At 45.9% G+C, this 22950-nt stretch overlaps 1 protein-coding gene across 1 annotated transcript in view; it reads left to right on the plus strand.

Moving 5' to 3' along the window:
- Positions 1-6658: 6658 nt before the first annotated feature.
- The window catches only part of LOC140219337 (uncharacterized), a 139005-nt gene continuing 122713 nt past the window's right edge, over positions 6659-22950 (plus strand). Inside the window, exons 1-2 of the mRNA XM_072289112.1 lie at positions 6659-6667; positions 7712-7922. Of these exons, the coding sequence (XP_072145213.1) occupies positions 6659-6667; positions 7712-7922 (220 nt within the window). The remainder of the gene's footprint in view (positions 6668-7711; positions 7923-22950) is intronic.

Below are 22950 nucleotides of genomic sequence, written 5' to 3' on the forward strand. Positions count from 1 at the left end.
ATTTAAACAGAAGGTATAGAAAAGGTATGTGTCGATACAATATCTTAAGAGCTCTAACGTGACTGTGCTGTGGGAAACAGTCCTCTATACTGACTGCGTCGCACAGCAGTCACGTTGGAGCTCCTCATATATTGACATCATTACATACAATCTGTCTAGAAACTTGCGTGATGTTTTCTTGCAATTCCTGTACTGATATAAGCCCCGCAAATCGTTCGATTATACTAGAGTTGGTCGTATCTCACCAGAGACGAAATTTCCCTGTGAGTGACGGCAGTGCATGGAATCAACGAGTCGTTCATAGAGAGGTCTGCATTATGATTGATAATTCACTATGCTGCCATGGTAGGGTAGCGTAAAAGCTATAGTATGGTGATAAAGCAAGAGTAGCGCTGTAAAAAATTAAGCGCGTACTAAGGCACTAACACGTTAATATATTCTGGAATGTGGCTTTTGTCTATCATAAAAGCTAATGATCCCTAAACGCAACGCGTGTTTTCTTTATTGCTCAACCCGCTTCTTTTCGTAAGAACCCTTGCAGCAGTCGATGAAAGCCTGCCAGGGCGTCAGGCATCGCAGAAAATACCTTCGTTACGTTCGCAACCTGCCCTTAGCACCCTTATATATGAACGCAATGACAAGTTTCAACGGTTGCGAACAGCCTTGTGCGTTTAACGATACCTTTCTTAACTAAGGCTGTAACTAGGGCTTATTGGTATGACATAGTGAAGGACTTCAGCGTACAGCACTTCCGAGACAGGATATAGGAGCGACACACAACGCACACATACATGGCGACATGTCTGTGTTCTGTGTCGCTCTTTGAACCACTGTCGGGTGCTGTAGGCCTAAGGCCTTCGGTGCCTTTCTTAAAGGGCGCACAAAAGCACTCGATATACAGGGTGATTGAAGAGTGCAACAACAGGGGCCGTATAACGTAAAACTATTCCAGTAAGTTTCTATTCCAATCTCCTGACATCAAATTTGCGTAACCGCCGACGCAAGCATCGGGCGGTCACCCGCAGGGTTATCCGAACAAACCAATCAAATGCTCCCCTCGTTCATAGGAGGTCACTTTTGTTTGCTTGAAAAACGAATAACATTGCCTGCACTGAGCGGCTTGTCTTATCTAATTGGCTCACAAGAGAGCATGCTCAAGTGAAGAGGGTTTCGATGGGGCCGAGCCACTGCACTGAAAATCGATAACCGGATGAAGAGGGTGGTGCCGGCGTCTGTGATTAGTCGGCGTTCCCTTACTTAGCTTGCGGTGGCTGGTCGAAAATCGCGGCGGCATGCAACGGAAGCTTAAGAATGACGCTAAAATGGATCCACAACAAAGAAGAGTTGGCAGAACGAGGTCGTAAACGTGCTGAAAGTTCTCGAAAATGTTACACGGCCACATAAAAAGATTTATTATACACAAATAAACCCAGGCTCTCCGGCAGGTGCGAGTCGCCAGTGCCAGAGCGTTCAGCGGCAGCCATATTTTATTCCTTTCGGAACGGGGCAGCCTGCGGCTATTCCCAAGAAAATTCAGTTTTGTTCGGCATATTAATGCATCTTTAACGCGTACGCGTCACTTTGGGCGCTATAACGTAAAACTATTCCAAACTTTTCTATTCCAATTCTGCTATCAGCCCTTCACGATTGGTCAAAAACTTTTTTCGACCATCCCCACTTCACCTGTCTGTCACGCGACGTCACGAAAACCGCGGTACCTCCCCATGTGATATGATGCGTAGACACTGATTATGCATGCATGATTCGACATAAAAAAGCAAAAGAGTTATTTCTGATTCTACGCCTTCTCGCCATTAGCCCCCGGCTATTGGTCAAAAGTTTTCGGGCAGCACCCCCTTCATCAGCCTGTCACGCGACGTCACAAAACCGCGAAAACTCACCGTGTCAAAGTGACGTGTACGCATTAAAGATGCATTAATATGCGGAACAAAACTGAATTTTCTTCTGAATAGCCGCAGGCTGCCGCGTTCCGAAAGGAATAAAAGATGGCTGCCGCCGATCGCTCAGGCGTTGGCTGCTCGCATCTGCCGGAGAGCATGGGTGTATTTGCGCATAATAAAACTTCTTGCGTGGCCGTGTAACGTTTTCGAGCACTTTCGGCACGTTTACCACCTCATTCTGCCAACTCCGCTTTGCTGAGGGTCCGTTTTATCGTCATTCTTAAGCTTCCGTTGCGTGCCACCACGATTTTCGACCAGCCACCGCAAGCTAAGTAAGGGAAAGCCGACTAATCGCAGACGCCGGCACCACCCTCTTCATCCGGTTATCGATTTTCAGTGCACTGACTCTGCCCCATCGAATCCCTCTCCACTCGAGCATTCTCCTCGCCTCTTGTCAGCCAATTAGATACGACAACCCGCTCAGTGCAGGCAATATTATTCGTTTTTTCAAGCAAACAAATGTGACCTCCTATGAATGAGGAGAGCGCTTTATTGGTGTGTTCAGACAACCCTGCGGGAGACCGCCCGGTGCTTGCGTCGATGGTTACGCAAATTTGACGTCAGGAGATTGGAATAGAAACATATTGGGATAGTTTTACGTTATCGGGCCCTTTGACGCGGTAAGTTTTTGCGGTTTTGTGACGTAGCGTGAGAGGCAGGTGAAGTGGGTGCAGCTCGAACACTTTTGACCAATAGCCGAGGGCTAATGGCAAAAAGGCGTCGAATCAGAAATAACTATTTCTGTTTTGTTCGGTCCAATCATGCACAATCAGTGTACACACGTCATATCTGATGGGGAGCTATCGCGGTTTTCGTGACGTCGCGTGACAGACAGGTGAAGTGGGGGTGGTCCAAAAATGTTTTTGACCAATCGCGGTGGGCTGATTGCAGAATTGGAATAGAAAAGTGTGGAATAGTTTTACGGCATAGCGCCCCAGGTGTAGAATAAATAGGAAAAAATAAAACACCCAATGAGGACGATCTCCTTAGTGTGTACGTTATCGTAGGGGCGGGCTACTAGCCAATATACACGTGCAACTGTAAGAAGCGAAGGAGAGCGTACGAAATATTGGGTACTGCCTAAAAACACCAGAAAGAGAGAGAGGGAAATAGTATGCATGCGTGTATGTGTGTGCTTGTTTATTATGAACTTAAACATAAAACAAATCGTAACGACGACAGAGACGTGCTTGTTTCCGCGGTGCGTTCGGCTACTAACTGAAATTTTGGAGGTGCGATACCTACCGGAGGCGATGCCTTTCGCTGTTTCGAACCCTTTTTGCCACCTGGGATAATCCGACCTTAGTGAGGTCGCTAATCTGGCTAGTTGGTGATTCATCATAGTAAGTGAACAGCGTAACAAGCCAACAGAGACGGGTACTCTTCCGTCAGCAAGCCACCATAGCCTTAGCTAAATTCCCGTTTCTCCAACTTTTATTTATTTATTTATTTATTTATTTGTTTATTTATTCATTTATTTTGCGATGGCAGTATAGAATGGAGAAAGGTTGGACGATTGTGCATGTTTCTCTTTTCGCTTTAATTTTTCTGCTCCCTTGCGGTCGCTTGCAATCGCGAACCTTCAATTGGAAGTGAGCGATTGTCTTCGTCTTTATTTCATCGATGTCTGCATCACTGGGTCATTGCCGCTTTTGCGCTGTTCACTCGTTCAGTATGGTGGCGGTACCTAAGCCGCTGATAATTACCAGAGGAACTCCTCATGATATATGGTGAAGTACTAGGTTTGGTAATATAGATGAATGATAAATCGAATAATCGATTAAATCTTTACCGCAAAACGAGCAGTTCGTCATCGAAGTCCACCTTTCTCTTAATTGACCTCATCGATTAGGCCTGTTCGATTAATCGTTTTCAAGGCTTTGGCAGGAGTGGCGCGAAAATTTTACAGGAATGGCGGTAGAGCTGTGGTAGAGCGACTGCTGCGTTTCCGAGTTCGGAGTAATGCCGAGCCCGGGGCTTCGCCTCTCTTCCCCATTCCCCCTCCCCCCACCGCACTCGCTACCACGCCGAAGGCTTGAACTGCCCTCGCAATTCAAGGCATACTATCGCAATCCAGTAGTTGATCGTTCGTGCCACTACCAGTCCATTAAAGACGCGGCACAGCACACGACCCTGTTGGGAGCGTGGATTTGACATAGGGATGGAGTTCGTGTCGATTACAGCAAATCTATAGCATCCGAGCATCTATTCTCGCATGCTGGTTGTGTGGCCATTCAAAGAAGGTGTCGCTTTGCCCAAATATCCCAGTCAGTTGACATTTTCTCACTCGGTAGGAAAGAGCACATGGTTGAAAATCTTAAACCAGTAGCCTTATGTTGCCCGTGTACAGTGCGTTTTCTTGCATGCTTCAGTTGGTTTACACATTTCACTTTTGACATTTTCCTTATTTCTTGTTTAACTGTACTCTACCGGGATTCACTAGTGCCATGTATATGATTTAATTCTGCACGAAGTGCCATTTCATAACATATATTGTTTAGCTTTCGAAGTGCACTTGTGCCAGCTCTATTTAGTATTTAACAAGTTAAAGATTACCCGCCGTGGTGGTTTATAGCGGCTATAGTGATCTTCTGCTAAGCACGAGGTCGCGGGTGGAAAGCCTGGCGGCGGCGGCTGCATTTCCCACCTTAGCATTTCAATGGGGGCGAAATGGAAGAACCCTCGTGTCCCCTGCAGTGGGGGCACGTTAGAAGTTGCCTGGTGGTCCAACTTCTTCCAGAGTACCCCACTATGGCGTGCCTCATAATAAAATCGTGGGTTTCGCACATAAAACTCCATAGTTGAATTCAAGTTAAATTTTATCGTTTATAAAACGCTTATACACTCCTATTTCAAACGTGGTTCCACCTCTCAAACAATAAATAGGGTCCTACAAAAATAAATAACTTTGTTTCAACCTTGTTAAATGTGCGCGGCAAAAATTTCGATTAATCGGTGAAGAATACTGCCTCGAAAGCGATTAATCGATTAAAGGCTAAACTGATGAATGAATATTTGTTAATCCGCTAAAAAGATTGATCCGCCAAAGCTATGAAGTACCAAGGACAATCGTGGGAAGATATCCAAGTTATCATAGCCTGGTCGTCTTCTGTACGACGGCATCACATCGTCAGTATTAGGGAAGCCTTCACGGCCCGTTTGGAAAGCGTGGACAATGCGATATGGAGTCTCCTGAAGCACCTGCAAAACACATTAAGATGTCTGGAAACATTATCGTTGTCTTTCTATGTCTCATGCTCTCTGCCTCTTTGAATTAGGTAGCTCTAGGTTACTGGTAGCCCGGGTCGTGGCTGTCTGCTTAGAACGCGAAACACATTCTCCCCGAATTTCTTCCGCGTTCTCCTGCCCCTTCGCCACCTCCCTGAGGAACACTGAATCAAATAATTTGTGAAAGCTGCTTCAATGATAACACGTTGAAGCTACCACGTGCGTACTTAAGTGCATAGGCAAAATTTTGACTTCAGCCGTTTCCATATTTTACATACAGACACATGGTGCTCGTAGTTTAACACATGGACTTGAAAAACCTACTTTCCAGTAATTAATTATTTCGTGTCTCCGTACATTGTTGAACCTATTATAACTGCATAAATCTCTATCTAACGTATAAAAGTATAGTCGAAAGCGCTGCAACTATGAATGGCTGCAACTCATGCAACCGCGTCCTCAAATGCAAATTCAGTTGTCGAAACGCACTTGGCACTTCATACACTAGCATCCGCTAACAGTTTCCTAGTGGACGCCGAAGGCAACGGAAGAGGGTTAGCCGCTGCGTGCTGCTTAGGCGGCTAAGAAATCTAGGAGCGTTGGCTGTTTACAAAGGCCTGCGAGCAACTTCTCTACTCAATAAACTCCTGTACTCTGGACAAGGTGACATCCTCCCTTGGAGTCATTGTACAGTTTGTGTTAAGCGTCGAAGGCTGACAGGGATTCTTGTAGGTTTCTTAAAAAATAAAAATGCACACAACGCAGAGTTCTTGTGCGGGGTTCGCGGTGATCACTCGGCATCGGTGCTCCTGCTGACACCGCGTTTACACTTCATTGACTAGTTAGGCGTTCAAGTTAATGATCTCTTTCGTGCTCTTACGCTTGTGTGATGCTATTCATGGAGAGATCTACCGTGCGTCAACCGATTGCAACCGTGTGGCAACCGATTGCCTAGCGGAAGATGGCTAAAAGCAGCAATCTTGCGTCAACTAAAACTCACCCAGCAAGAAATCTCATGTAACACTGATCACTAACAAATTAGACGCGGTGCTTGAACGCGTTTCAATATACTTGGGAAATGTTCTCATCGCCTGCAGCTCTTCATTTCAGTATCCCTTGATTCTTTACGATCCATGTACATCATCGCTTTTTCGAGCTCACTCGCTGCATGTCGTTTTGGGCTGCCGTACCACTGTTACACATGCTGCTTTTTTGTTTGCCTTTGTATACATTCCCGCTTAGATTAATGAAAATAGCCCCGTAGAACCAGCCTTGGCTTCACATCTTTGTAATATATGTATGGCTTTGTAATGGTCCATAAGGATATCACGTCATGCAGTAACGGAAATATAGTTTTCAATAAATGTACAGATACCTTCTTGAATTTTTCCTCCTGATTTTCTTCTGATACCTCTTCGAGCAGGCCTTGTTGATATTGCCGTTCTCCACAGCTGGCGCGGTCTCCAGAGATGGCACAGGTCAGAGGTTTGTGCAGGGAGAAGTATCTGGCATACTTTGAAACTTGTAAGTTGGACAGCCCTGTCACAAACACGTTACTCCTTTTACTCCTCCGCTTTGGCATGGAGGTACATAGTCCTTTGAGGGCCTTTCCGCCCCGAACGACACTTTCATGAAATCAGCGAGCCACAGAGCGTGCCTTTCATATCCCGCAAGACACGTATCTATCTTGTTGGTAGAAACGTTTGTGACGTGTTCCATGACGCGTTGGAACGCATCCCGCAACTTATTATTTTTTTTTTCTTTATAGGCAGCTATAAGATGCGCGCTCGGTTTTTTATGAGTAAGTTGTTGCTATGCGACGCGCCTGAAGTGCAGAGTAAGCGGTACCGCTTTGCGTTAAAATGAGTTCCAAAAGAAAAAGCACGATGTGCCTGACTTTGTAGAAACGCCACACAGTTCCGCAGTACGATGGTAGACGTTCAGTGAATTTCGGGGTCAAACACGTGCCGTAATTTCTTTCTTGAACGTTCGCGGTACAGGAGAATGCGCGTGCTAATTTTCTATAAGCAAACTGTTGCTCGGAGTGCTAGGCGCCTAGCAACAGTTTACTTATCAAAAATCAGCACGCGCATATCCTATATAGCTGAGCGAGATCGCGCCCAGTGACCATTACTGTGGCAGCGTTAGCATCAATCGTGTTTGCAATGACGATACTTGTGTGTTCTAAGAGCTCACATGTTTTTCGTAAAGCAGTTTGGAGTTGGCTACAAGCGTGGATGCACGACGTAGACGCAGGCGTCCGGAGCTGCTTCGCATGACGAGATTAAATAAGAATTCTATATCTCGGATAAAATGAATCCTAGAAGCACACTAAGCAGGACGGGTTGCTGTGATCGCACTGTTCAAGTGACTCTTCTAATCCTTGTAGTGCTCTGTCTCACCATAGCCGCACAAAAAGAAAGTGAAAAAAAAAGAAACTGTGTATGAAGCTTATTCCTTGCTGTACGCCGTCTCTTCTTGACATGTCCTTACTGTGACGTTTATTATTTTTGCTGGTGCAGCACAATGTTTCAGCAGTCGACGAGGCAGCCACGCGGCAACCTGCTGCGAACTTGGAGGACCAGTTGGCAAAGCTGATGCGGAGCGCCATGCGTTTGGCCATGCCCATCGCACAAGAAGTGATGGCTCAAGGAACAGTCTCGCCGGCGTGCATATCCAGCCTATTAGTTTTGTACAAGGGCCTGGCGCGCTACGAGATATGGGCGCTGAAATGTGAGTCGCAGCACACGTTGCATTTGTTCCGGGTGGGATGTGGAATGGCCGAGGTGGCCATTAACGATTTCGCGGCTGACTGATTTGCGCGAAGATACGCGTTGTCTCGAATACGTTGGGACGTCGTTGGCGGTCGGGAAAGAATACAGAGCAAATAAAAATAGAATCAGTTTGCATCAGCACAGACCCAACCAAAAGTGCGACACGTACAGCAGGACAGAGCGCGAGAAAACGGGACATCACCTTGAAGCACTGACCTTTGTTTGCTTGGTTAACATAACGGGAATGCTGATGAGAAAAAAAAAGAAACAAACAAAGAACTACCTGAACAGAGTTATAGAACCTGTTTGAGAATGATACATGCAAGATGGCGTCAGATGTATCTCCCTGCGGCCCCGCTGAGTCGAAAGACCTATAGCTGTTGCAGGGTGTCAGCTGGCGTGCCGTCCGTGTCATTTACGTCACCACGTGCTCTCCGCGCCGCTCGCTCTCAGGGCTCCCCCAGCTAGCGGCTCGCTGTGACATCTGCTAATAGCTGACTACTTGTAAGTGCGCGAGCCCCATTTTAAGACCCGCACGGGAACGGGCAAATTCGGAAATTGCCCTGTGGAGTTGCAACTGCGTGCACGTATACATTTTTCGGTAAGCACACAGTGTTGAAACTCCTCCTAACCGCCTGTGTTATAAAGTGCGAATATAGAGCAATACTACACAAATGGTTATTTCACTATACGCCACGCGTAAAACGCCGACAACGCCGCCCGTCGCCAAGGCTGCGAAGCGTAGGCGGGCTCGGGCGAGCACTGTTCCCGTCAGCGCCTATGCGCGTGCTGTCATGTTTGCGTTCTTGATCGTAATTTAACGCTTCTTTCAGCATTCAGCGATGTCTCGAAGCAACTGTTGCGTGGTTGGGCGCTTTAACACGTACGAATACTCTTCAGGCGCGCGCTTAGTTTCCCGTGCTGCTTCGCGAGCAAGAGCGACGGTGGCGGTGGATCGCGGCTGTTCGACGGAAAAAAGCTAAGCAATCGCGCTTCGTGTACTGCAGTTCTACAGCGATCACTGTGTTTTTATTTTTTGCTTGATGTCCCTGCGCCTTTAGTGAGCGCTTCTAGGTTTAAACTTTGATTATATCATTAGGTTATGGTGTTTTACGTGCAAAAACCATGATCTGATTATAAGGCACGCCGTAGTGGGGGACTCCGGAAATTTGGAACACCTGGGGTTCTTTAACGTGCACCTAAGTCGAAGTACGTCGATGTTGTCGTATTTCGCCCCCATCGAAATGCGCCCGCCGTGGCCGCGATTCGATCCCGCGACGTTGTGCTTAGCAGCCGGACACCTTAGGCGCTAAGCAACCACGGCGGGTCGTTTAAACTTGACCGCCTCGTCTACAGTCCAGAAGATACGATAAACATTAGGTTGTTGTAACTGATGAGACGCGTTCGCCCCCTTTAAAAATAAGAGAAAGACGCGAAAAGCTGCCAGAGCATTCGCAGCGAAGCTGCGAAACGCGCCTTCTGTTTAGACGATTTGAACAAAGTGCTCCGTGTTAAAAAGCAGGTGACGGCACCTTCAGAAAAATGCCACGCGATCACCCATGCGTTGCACGGAATCGGTCGTACCTCTAGCTATCGATGGCCCTGAAATGCAACCTGCGGCGTATAACGTTCGGTATACGCTCGCCTCAGCTATCTGCATGTTGACTGTACAACCTGGCCGCTGTGAGAATATTAAAGGCTGTTGACAGGGTATTGACCTCGTTTGAGTGACAGGGTTGACCTCGTTTTGAGTGCCTCTTAAAATAACTATGCGGTAATGAGAAACGACTGAACATCGAAGCCCGGATGTCTGCATCTAATGCAGATTAATTTTACCCCGGCTGTGTGACGCGTTATTGTCAATTCTGAAATCTTCATGTTTCATTTCTTGGTTTTGGTTTTTCTTGCTAGTGGTGATAGCGAGTGCTTGTTCTGTTCTTCTACATGAAATGGGCCAATATATGTTCATGTTGCTTCAATTTAGTTGTCTATGCTTTGAAAATAATTTCAACGTAGAACGTTGTTTACAAGAATTATTTATTGCCATTCTTTGTATTTGTTTTCAAAGTGTTAATATTGCGTCAACGTACTCCTTTAACTAATTGAAAAGCGCTGCATTGGCTATTCAGACTCGAGGCACTGCAACAGGCGATACAACATGTGATTTAATTCGACATTTCAGTGCGAGGGTGATACTAGTAAAAATGGTGCTGACACTAAAAAAAATAACATAGGTATAAAATCAATATGGCCTTGACTGACCAGGGAGGCAAATTTTCAGCTATGGTGTCTTCCGATATCCCACTCGCGTGCTCCCGTAAAATCATCAAAATTCTCTGTTTGTTTAACGATAGGACATGTAAAATTCATGGTTGCAGACAGTGGTAAGATGCAAGCATAAAAACAATCAACCCTTAATTATTGCCGGAGTCCCATATGTGCTATTTTTCTCAAGCTCATCTTGCTGGTTTTCAAGCTTTACCGTCGCTGGCTTCTCACGTGGTCGCACCTGTACGAATCATTTGCAGGCGCGACGGCGCTTCCTCAACCTACAATACAAAAAAAAAACACCGCATGTAAACGAAGTAAGTGTGTGCATAGAGAACGTTGGTTCACGGGCCAACAAGTGAAGCCATTAGCGGCCGGAACAGTATAATGAAAACGGCATACTGGCAATGAGCTCCATTTCGTAGGCAAACTTTTTGATGCTCATCTGCGGCAAACACTTCGCGCGTAAGGAGACAATGTCGTCCCAGACAGCCGGGAAGTCGCACCCATGTCCACTATTGCACAGTGCGATTTCCTCGCGCACACTGACACCGCAGAAGTAACTATCTGGGACGCACACAAGCGGCAAATCGCACGCACACACTTCACTCATGCCTGCAGTGGTAGCAGACGACTCCGGCACAAGGCCCGCCTGCGGTTCGAACGGCCACCGCTACACGCCTTTCAGTGGCGCCCCAATGCCCCGTTTTTTTTAATGGGCGCCGCCATACTGCTACGCAGTGGCGCCATCTATGGGCAGTCGGCATGCTGGCTTGGGCGAGCGCTCCGTTTTGCATGGCAGGTATACGCCCGGCGGTAGTTTCTGGCGTTTGTTTTCGCGCTCGTGCGGTATATTTAATGTGATGTCGTGCCTTCTACGTGAAAAACGGTTCTGTGAGACGTGCCGAAGTGATTCAAGCCGCCATGGCCGTACTTTCTGCCGGCGTTGAGGCGGACGGAGCACGCAGCGCGATGCGTGCGCGCGTGTTTGAGCCTACGATCAGCCACGGAGATCAATTGTGTACTTCTGAGAATTCCATTCACTAATGTTACCTTATGTCAGTATTCTTTAGTTCTAAAGTGCAGTTTAGGAGCAATGAAACATACGAGACGATCATAACAGCGTGGGTACCGTTCTGCTACGATAGGAGCTGGGCTGTTGTACTTTGACAAGCGTTCGAACTGTTAGCTGCCGATTCATTTATTTGTTTAAAATACTTTCAGGGCCCAAAGGCACTACAGAAGGGAGTGGGAGAGAAAATGGCAAGACGTCCAGCAAAAAAAAAAAAAAATATTACAAGGCGTCTTGAAAAGCGATATTGAACTTGTGGTCATCAGTTATGCTGGCGATTGTGGAGGGAAGGTGGTTCCATGCGACACTTGTTCTAATAACAAAAGAGTCATTACACAATTTTGTGCGACAAGACGGTAGACCCACCTTGAAGCGATGATCGGTCCTTGAAGATATATAATTAGGCGGATGAAACAGAACGTCCTTCAGCTCGTTGTTGTAATAATAGATTTTATGAAAAAGGTTAAGGCGAGATGACTTTGGACGCAACGAAAGGTCAGGCAAGTTTAGGGTTTGCTTCATAGGTGTGACACTGGAATGACGTCAATAATTCGATAAGATGAAAGGCGTTCAGCGATTCTGAATGGCTTCAAGAGTTTGAGTGAGTGTAGTCCGAGTAGGATCCCATATGGCACATGTGTACTCTAGTTTAGAACGTGCCAATGTTTTGTACACTGTTAACTTCAGGGACCATGGGGCATCAAAAAAGTTTCGACGCAGATAACCAAGCATGCGATGGCATTGTTCGTTACATATTCGACATGCGTATTCCACGAGAGATTAGAAGAAATGTGAGCACAAAGGTATTTATAGCTGTCAACGGATGGTAATGAAATATTATCGAGGCAGTAAGTACGCGGACAATGGTTAGTGCTGTGGCGAGAAACTTGCATGCTTCTACATTTAGTTGTATTAAATGTCATGAGCCATTGACTGCACCATTCCAATACCCTATCTAGATCATGTTGCAGATTGAGATAATCGTCATGGTTAGTAATTTTCTGGTAAACCACGCAGTCATCTGCAAAGAGTCGGACAGTTGAGGAAGAAAGGCAATTAGGAAGATCATGAATATAAACCAAGAAGAGCAGAGGGCCCAAAACGGACCCTTGCGGGACGCCAGATGTTACGGCAGAATTAGGCGAAGAGAAGTCGTTAGCCGTCACATACTGACTACTGTTAGAGGGAAATTCCTTAATCCATGCATGTACATTGGGGCGTATGTTAAGTTGATTAAGCTTGAAGATAAGTAGATTGTGTGAGACAGAGTCAAATCCTTAAGCAATATCTAAATATATGCAATTAGTATCAAAGTAATGATCCGCGTTAATAAACAAGTCGTTAGTAAAACATATCAATTGCCTTTCGCAGTAAACTGCTTTACGGAATCCATGCTGGTAAATGCTTAAGAAGGAATTGAACTCAAGGAATTCAATGAGGTGCGAGTATATTATATGATCTAGGATTTTTACTGGAATGGATGTTAATGATATGGGGCGGTAATTATTGGGGGAATGTACATCACCAGGTTTATGCACAGGGACCACCTTCCCTATCTTCCAATCAGAGGGCAGTGTAGACATCTGTATTGACTGTTGAAGAAGCTTTGACAATATCAGTGAAAAATGAACTTGTGTACATTTCAGCATTATTGATGAAATACGATCTGGACCGGCCTACGAAGACACTTTTAAGTTTACAATCAGCCTTTTGACACCAACTGTATCAATAGCGATAGAATTCATTGGTAAGAAGCTGGTTTTTGGTAAATGCGGAAATATTGAGGGCACCCCTCTTGTGAAAATGAGTAACAAACACATTGTTCAGAACACTGCAGCATTCTCTTTGAACTACTGAAACATTAGACTGGATTAACTGAATATGTGTCCTTTTAGTACAGTTAATAATGCTCTAAAATTTACGGGGATTGGAACGAAGTAGCAAAAGAAGAGTTTTATGAAAGAATTCCTTCTTGGCTTTTGAAAGCGCAGTACAGAATTCTCTGTTAAAATTTTGATAGCAAGACCAGTGGTCTATTTTGGCTGTGAATTTTGCGCGTCGAAATATCCGCTTCTTTTCGTTGCGCGTGCGCTTTAACGTGTTATTAAACCACGGAGAGCGAGTACTGGATGAAACTTTCCTTTTAGGTACAAAACGATCAATAAGAGATAATAGTTTGTTTTTATAAAGCAACCAGTTGTGCTCAACCGATCGCTGCTCAAAACCGGCAAGAAACCGATCAGCAAAGACCTGAAATTCCCTATTCATTCTAGTTACGTCTGCTTTACCGTAGTATTGGATGACCCTAGTTTTTTTTTTCTTGTTGGAAGCCTTTGCTCGTAGAGTGAAGGGAATTATAGAGTGATAGCTAATTCCCGGTGAATGAGTTAAGCCGGAAGCTAGGTCTGGTGCAGTGGTGACTATTAAGTCTAGAATATTAGCGGAAGTGGGAGTTATGCGAGTGGGAAAGTGAACGAGCTGAGTTGAGTTGAATTCCTGAATTCCTGAAATTCCTGTCCCAGAAAGACTTCTACGACAACATCCAGATTCAAGTGCAACAATGCGAGAATAATCGCAAGTACACCAAACAAAGACATTGCGTACGACATGCTCCTCAAGATCACCAGCATCCAGCTTGGAGGGTCCATTTACGAAGTCAAAGCACATGTCAGGACCCCAGAGAGAATCAGCAAAGGCGTAATCTACAACATCCCGCCAAGCACGAGCGAGGAACTACTACAGGGGCTACGAGTATCCGCAAGATACACGGTTCTCGCAGCACGCATGCTGGGAAGATCGTCAACAGCACTCATCTACTTCGACGGACCGCACGTCCCATACAACATCATATATAAATGCTGTGACTACCGCTGCAAACCATACAGGAAATCTGTGCAATACTGCAGAACCTGCGGAGAACTAGGGCACCGGCAAGATATCTGCCCGAAACCCCTTATCAACTTCTGCTACATGTGCGGGATGGAAAATCAACCGGGAGAACATGACTGCCAACTCAGTTGTGAAATCTGTCAGCAATCCCATGAGACAGCAGGGAAGGGGTGCCGACATAAACTGAAGCCAAATCTACCACCGTACAAGATAAGACTGCAATGGGAAAACAAGATCCAAGAGCAACAACGCAGATGTAACTCAAATTCAGACTCAGACTTTCCGGCACTATCCGAATCAAGCAGTACCTCACTACAGAGTCCACGCAGATCCGGAAGTGACTCCAAATCAACAAGTGGTCAAGCAAACGATGGACCCCAGTGAAGATCACGATCTGGATCCCGTACACGCAACCCACAAAGGCGAGTCACGTATGCAGACGCAGCTGGAGGAAACACACGAGCACAAGAACCCACGGAAACCGAACGAGACCTACGAGCACAACTCCAAAATCAGCAAGCCCTCATAGACAAGCTCATACAAAGGTGCAAAGAACAAAACACCGCCAATCAAGCCTCGAAACCTCAAGGAATGCCAAACATCCCACCGCCCCTTACGGAAGAAAGAATCAAGGAAATCGTAACAATGGAGGTGCGGAAGCAGATACAGGAGGCCATTGCCACTTTTGAAAAGGAGATAACACAACAGCTCCTGCAACACATCACCGCTCAGCTGGCCCCTATCCATGCTACCCTCCAAGACCTCAGCAACTTCATGTCCATGCCAAGCAGAACCACGTAACGAAAGCCACAGTAGAAAAGCTACTCAACAACACCGACACGGCTCGCAAGAAAGCAAGTAAAGACCTCCACAATGCAGCCAGACCGGAATCCATGGCCCGGGGCGAAGAGGACGATATCGAACAAGATGGCGAGTAATACCAAGAAGAGATTACCACAACTCCCAATGAAGCTGTGGCAATGGAACTGTCGCTCTATCCGATCCAAACGAACAAACCTCCAAGAACTGACCAAACTGGAACAACCAGATATCATCGCTATCCAAGAAACTTATTACACCAATCTGCGCATACAGGGATAGGATACACACACCGGATCTCACAGAACAGCCATCCTGACGAAGAAAAATCTCACCACGCAGGATCACACAATTCAAGGAACAACCGTGGAACACACCCTAGTGGAAGTGCTACCTGAGAAGAAGACACACCAATAACTATACGTACTATGCTTATATAGCCCACCCAGGGATCCGTTATCCGACTTTGTAAACTTCATCACGCAAGCCAGAAAACTATCTAAAGGACATAAACTCGTAATAATGGGGGATTTTAATGCCCCCCACACAGCATGGGGTTACCAGCACACGACCAAGAAAGGAGCGCAAGTGCACGATTCGGCGCAACAAAATCACCTCACCCTCTGGAATGATCCTAAACTACCGGCTCGAATAGGCAACAGTGTGTCCAGGGATACAAATCCCGACCTCTCCTTTACAGTAGGAATATCCAAGGCGGAATGGACCCGACTGGAAGAAAATCTCGGCAGCGACCACCACATCCTTCAGCTTGAAATCCTGCACCATAAGAAGTCGAGTAGAACAGGAACGGCAAAACTGACGGATTGGAAGGCCTTCCGAGAACATGACATGAAAGAAAACATCGAAAACATTGAAGAGTGGCTCACCGAAGTGGTCAAGACGGCGCAGAAGCACACTAAAGTCATCCAACTCACGATGGACACGCCGGCCGTAGACTCTGACCTCCTACATCTTTGGGATGCCAGAAGAGGACTACTGAGGCGGTGGAAAAAGACGAAACTTAACCGCAAACTGCAGAGACGGATCGCTCACATAACAAAGCAAGCAGGAGAATACGGAGATCAGCTCAGCAGGCAGAATTGGCATAAACTGTGCGACCAACTTCAAGGCACACTCAGCACGAAGAAGACCTGGCATATACTGCGAGCCCTTCTAGCTACCACCAGAACCAAGACCCAGCAAAGACATGACCTCAAGAAAATCATCAACTCACATCCAGGAACAAACAAATTCTGGAAGAAATGAAGCTTAAACTTGTCGGAGACAATGCCCCCAAGGTTACCGATCCCCGACCGTACAAAGGCGAACCAAATCTCACCCTCGATAGCCCTTTTACGATTCCTGAACTCCATGCCGTCCTTGCCAAATTGACCCGTAACACATCGCCAGGAAATGACAAGGTGACGAACAAGATCCTACGAAACCTCCCAGACAAGGCCCTAAATGGACTCCTCGAGTACATGAATAACTGCTGGGAAAAAGGTGTGCTCCCAGCAGAATGGAAGCACGCAAAAGTAATTATGATCCCAAAACACAACAAGCCACTACAAATCAGCAACCTACGGCCAATCTCCCTTACTTCCTGTGCTGGAAAGCTGCTCGAACACATGGTTCACGATCGCCTCACCACATACCTCGAAGACTCAGGACTCATGCCCGACACAATGTTTGGCTTCCGACAGCTCCTCTCAGCAAAAGATATACTACTACAGCTCAAGGAAGACCTCTTGGACGACCTAGAACGCCACAAGAAGTTCTCTACTTTAACAATAGATGTAAAAGGAGCCTTCGATAATGTGAAGCATGAAGCAATCCTCCAAAATCTCTAAGATACAAACTGCGGAATCCGGACCTACCAATACGTACACGACTTTCTCAAAGATCGCACGGCTACGGTGGGTATAGGCAACATCCGAAGCGACAAGTTCGAAATGCCCAACAAAGGAACTCCACAAGGGTCAGTCATTTCACCTTTGCTGTTCAATCTCGCAATGATTAAGCTCCCACAATGACTCGATGGCATCGAAGATTTAAGTCATGCAATATACGCCGACGATATAACGTTATGGACAAAAGCGTCCACAACCGGCCAACAGCAAACTACTCTCCAAGAGGCAATCGATCAGATAGAACAGTACCTCTCAAAATGCGGTCTCCAGTGCGCCCCCGAAAAATCAGAGCTACTTATACTCAAGGCAAGGACCCGGGGAAGACCACCAGCCTACGTCGCTCCAGCTCCCAACGTCAGACTCAATGGAATCGACATCCCTCAAGTTGGCTCCCTCCGCGTCCTTGGCCTCACAATACATAAAGACGGTTCTGGGGCAGCTACACTTCCGAAGCTTCAGAAGACCCTAACACAAGTAACCCATCTCATTCGGCGTATAACCACCCAAAGAAGAGGACTTAAAGAGCAAGAAACCGTCCAATTAATCCAAGCACTCCTCATAAGATGGATCACATATGGCACCCCGTATCTACTCATCAAGAAAGCTGAAATTGAAAAACTCAATATCATCATCAGAAAAGCAATCAAGAGCGCACTAGGACTCCCCAGTACGACCTCAACCACGACACTCCTCAAACTTGGCCTCCATAACACCTGGGAAAGAAATGAGTGAAGCGCACAGAGCCAGCCAGCTGGAACGCCTTAAGCTTACTCCAACAGGCAGAGCAGTACTTCGCAAGCTCGCATACTGCGAAAACTTCATAGCAGACTCAGACGCGAAAGCCCGATTGCCGCCACTTCTTCGTGACTCTATCTCAGTCGCTCCAATACCTCGCAACGTGCATGCAACATACCACAAAGACAGAAGACAAGCAAGAGTTAGAGCGCTTAGCAAGAAATACTCAAAGAACCCCAACACGAGATATACAGATGCGGCAAAATACCCAGGTGGAAGAGCATACGCAATTACCGTGACCAACAATCAAGGGAAGGAGCTAATCGCTGCCACCATACCGGCCAGAAATCCAGAAACGGCGGAGGAAGTGGCCATCGTCCTCGGCATCGCCACATGCAAAGACACAGCAATCATCTTGAGCGACTGGCAAACGGCATGTAGAAACTTACGAAAAGGCCGAATTTCTGCCGCAGCAGTGAAGATTCTCAAAGAAATAACAAGACGCCAAGAACTACCCGACACCTACGTCGCATGGACCCCAGGCCACGAACACCTGGCAGGAAACGATGCAGCACATGCTGTCGCCCGAGAGCATACCAGCCGGTATTTCCTGCCGCACGGTCTCCGGAAAGCGACGAGGGTGGAGGACATTCCCATCAACTACGCCGTAATATTGCAACATTCCCGACTGGAAAGAAGACAATATCCTCCACCTCATCCAAAATTAAGCAAGGAAGAAGCCACCGCCCTCCGCAGACTACAAACAAATACGTATGTACAAGGAATTATCATGCACCGAATGCACCCCACCAAATTCTCATGCCTATGCCGGTATTGTGACGTACCAGACACGCTCCCACACATGGTGTTGGTGTGCCCGCACCGCGAGGAAAACAGTGAAGATGATGCCTCAGAACCGCTACAAGCGATCAAAGAAACGTGGGAGGCAATGTTAAAGGCACAGAGCCTGGAAGATCAGCGAAGTCTGGTGGACCGGGCCCGGGCTGCAGCATTGGCCAACGGCTTTCTGGACTAAGAGAGCCGCCCACCTAGGGCGAAGAAAGGACATTTTCTCACTGTTTCTTACAATAAACGTTAATTCCTCCTCCTCCTCCTTTCAGCTGAATTGTGTTTTAAGGAAACCGAGTCTCGTTCCCACCTGATGTCAGGACAATTGAAGTCACCAAGTAAGAAGAGGGGCGATTTTGGGTATCTGACGAACAGCCTATTGACAACATCGTGTAGTTCATTACAGAAGTAGAACGATGTAGTTGGTGGTCGATAACAGACACAAAAAATTATTTCGCGAGAATCAATGAACACCCGCACACGCGCACACACACAAGCGATGATACGATTGGAATTAGATCGGAAGCAAGACTATCGGCAACTGCCAGCAGAACACCACCACCATACTGGTAATCACGATCACATCGGTAAAATTTGTAGCACTTTTCACAGTCCAAAATTTCTTCATTTCACACTTTTGCAGAAAGCCAAGTCTCCGTCAGACCAACAATATCAGCAGAGCAGGAATCAATAGCGGAAGTCAATTCTACGCGTTTATTCAGAATACTCCGTATATTGAAAACAAAAATAGAGGCGTCTTTTGCGCAGGATCTGGGCGGGCATAGCTATGATGCACTGGAAGTGCCAGCACGTGCAGCTTCAATGCCAACGCTATCATGCGCATCTGCTGATCGCGCTGAAGCGATTTCGCGTATGCTGTCACACGTACAGTCAACAGCAAAAGTTTACGGGATGCGGTTTGCCCTTCAAATGCGAATTCCTGCACTGTTAAGGCATGACACTTCGTATTTAATAATCACTGTGTAGGTGGCGAAGGCTACTACATGCTGGAACATTTAATTCAAGGCTGTGTCACCACGCTTCGCAAGAATTCAGCTTCTTGGCAGATCCTGCGTCCCGTAAACTTTTGCAGTTGACTGTACGTTTTTTTTTATCCATGCTCAGTTTATTCATGCGAAGAGAGTACGGCTTCCCGGCTACCTTTGCAAATTCTGTTAGTTTCTTCCTCGAGTTTCGCGTAGCTATCCAATAATCTCCATCAGAGCACCTCATCATACAACAACAGCAAGCGCAGAGGGCGCCACGCAGCCTCTGCAAGTGACGACACCGTGCGAAACAAGTATAAAGGGCCACCCTTTGGAATACGCAACCACTGGACACGGTGGCACCGAAAGAACGCGGTCCAATCCTCTGCTTTTCTTTGTGCAGGTGAGGAAGGATTACGGCAAGTGTTACCGTTCAAGCGATCCTTTTCTAGTTGTGCTGCCGTGCCCATGGCTGTGTTGCTTGCTTGATGTTTTTTGCCTCCGGAAGTTGCTGCTTTTAGGAGGGGACATTGAAACTAACCCCGGGCCCGAAGTTGCTCAAATCTTGAAACAACTTAAGGAAATCGCAGCTGATATTAAGGATATCAAAGAAAACCACCTGGTTGAAATTGAAAAAAAGGTTGACGCTTTATCGAAACTTGAAGACAAGGTCACTTTATACCAAAACCGGCTTTCACATATTAACGAAGATGGTCTGACCCTTGAAAAGAAAATAGATGAATTGGAGAACCACAGTAGAAGACCTAATTTGATTATTTTTGGCCTAAAAGAAGCAGAGAGTGAAAACGGCGAATCACTGGAAACAGCTGTAAATAAAGGTATCTTCCAAGAACTTCTCCAACTTAACCCGATAGCTATTGAACGAATACATAGATTAGGTCGTCCGTCTGCGAATAAGAAACGACCTGTCATCTTGAGATTGTTCGACACAAGAGACAAAGCGTTAATTTTTAAACAATGCCACAAACTGAAGAGCACTACTACATCAATAAGTGAACACTATTCGCGAAAAGTTCGAGAAGTTAGAAGGAAGCTGTGGGCAAGTGCGAAAGAAAACCGCGAGAAGGGTGATAAAGTTTCCTTAGCTTTTGACAAATTATACATCAATAGTACAGCTTATATTTGGAGCGAGGAAAAATATGAAAGAATACCTGTTAAAAAAAACGACGCAGAAAAACCATACCGCCCAACGACCCGCCGTCACGCGCAAGCGCAGAAATAGGCAAGAGCGTCGCCGATGATCCAGACATGTTTCAGAACTTTCATGTTTAGAAATCTTCCAACCTGCCATCCATAGCAATTCAGTTTCAGCCAAGGACAAACGTCTGCGTATCGTGAATTTTAATGCTCGTAGCGTGGTGAACAAGACAGATTCCCTAGAAATTCACTTGCTACAACACAATCCGCGCATCGCAGTCATAACGGAAACCTGGTTGCGCAGCGATATAACAAATGAACTTGTTTTTCCCCCCAATTACAAAGTATTTCGTAAGGATAGACTGCGCAGACGTGGAGGTATAGCGGTTCTAGTTAAATATCAAATCGGAGCCACGCTTATCGGTGATACTCCCGAACTAGAGTACCTATGCGTTAAGTTATCGTGCTGGGGTCAATCCTTTGTGCTGTTCGCATTTTATAGACCGCCCGATGCTACACCAGACTACTTGAATAAACTTAAAGAGCACATGTCTCTGTATCAAAATAAGAAAATTTTTTTGATCGGCGATCTTAACTTGCCTGGTGTCAATTGGGAGCTCCTCCAAGCAAACAATAAGGCTGATGCAAATGCTAACATTATTTTTGACATTATGCTAACACATGATCTTATTCAAGTGGTTAATGAACCCACGCGTGTGCAAGGGTCATCACGTTCTATATTAGATGTTATTTTTTTAAACCGAACCTTTTCCGAGCATACCGTGTCAATCGAAGATGGCTTATCTGACCATTACCTTATTGCACTTTCATTGCCCATTGTCAAAACTACCGTTCCTAAAACTAACAATCAAAATCTTTTAAAGATTACACCAGAGCGGATGACGCCAGCATAGTTGACTACACGGAAACTTGTCTTACGCGCTTTGCAGATAATGGTAGTGATGTGTCTACACTTTGGACCACGTTTGTTACAATGTGCAGGCATTGCATAGATACATTCATACCCACTAAAACTAAGAAAGTCAATAAAAGTACGCCTTGGATGACGCGTGGAATAGTACAACTAAAGCGCAAAATCAAACGAATAAAAAAGAAGCATCCACGCATGGTCGTTATCACGGAACTCCAAAACAAACTGTCATGCGCCGTGCGCGATTCAAAAATTTTTTATTTTTCCACAACATTACCGAACTCTATAAAAAACGCACCGGATAAGTTTTGGGGATACCTTGGCAATAGCAAGAAGGCTATTACGGAAATTGCAGTTAATGGAACCATTCTTAACGACTTGAATGCCATTGCACAACATTTTAACTCTTATTTTCATAGCGTATTCTCCCGTGCACGATCAGGCCCATCTTTGAGTTCTGCAGGGTTTGAAGAGCATGAGGCGAACTTTGTATCTTACCATGGCATTGTGTCTATGTTGCTCAATTTAAAAACCAAAACAACTCCTGGCCCTGACAACCTCCCGAATGTGTTTCTTAGGCGATACGCCGAAACTGTTGCCAAGTTCTTAGTGGTATTATTCAGAGCATCTTTGTTATGCGCGAAAATGCCTGAGGATTGGAAGATGGCTCGAGTTGTTCCGGTCTTTAAAAAAGGCGATCGATTATTGCTCGAGAATTACCGCCCCATATCATTAACGTCATCTTGCTGCAAACGTTTCGAGCACATAATCGCAACTCGCATTAATGAATTCTTAGATGAACACTGCATACTAACAAGTGCTCAACATGGCTTCAGAAAAGGTTATTTCACTACCACACAATTAGTAACAATAATTGATTCAATTACCAAAGCTTTAGATGCCAACGGTCAAATTGATGCAGTGTTTTTAGGCTTCAGTAAAGCATTCGATAGGGTAATTCACAAAAAGCTAATTTTAAAATTATGGAACATTAACCTTCCGGACATCATAATTACTTGGATTACAGACTATCTGGATAATCGCCAACAGTATGTTTCAGTTGACGATCACAACTCGGGATATCTACCAGTCACTTCAGGTGTTCCTCAGGGCAGCGTCCTGGGTCTATTGCTCTTTCTTTTATATATTAATGACATAGTTACCGTAGTAAAACCAGGAACACAAATAAGGCTGTTTGCAGATGACTGCGTTGTATTTCGTACTATTAAGTCCGTGGATGATCAGGAGGAACTTAACTCTAGCTTGAATAATATATTTTTGTGGTGCGAAGAATGGGGCATGGCTGCAAACATAGATAAAACTGTCTCTCTTCGCATAACGCATAAAAAGAATCCCCTGGAGTACGCTTA

Source organism: Dermacentor andersoni, chromosome 1, assembly GCF_023375885.2.
Source record: "Dermacentor andersoni chromosome 1, qqDerAnde1_hic_scaffold, whole genome shotgun sequence".
NCBI lineage: Eukaryota > Metazoa > Arthropoda > Arachnida > Ixodida > Ixodidae > Dermacentor > Dermacentor andersoni.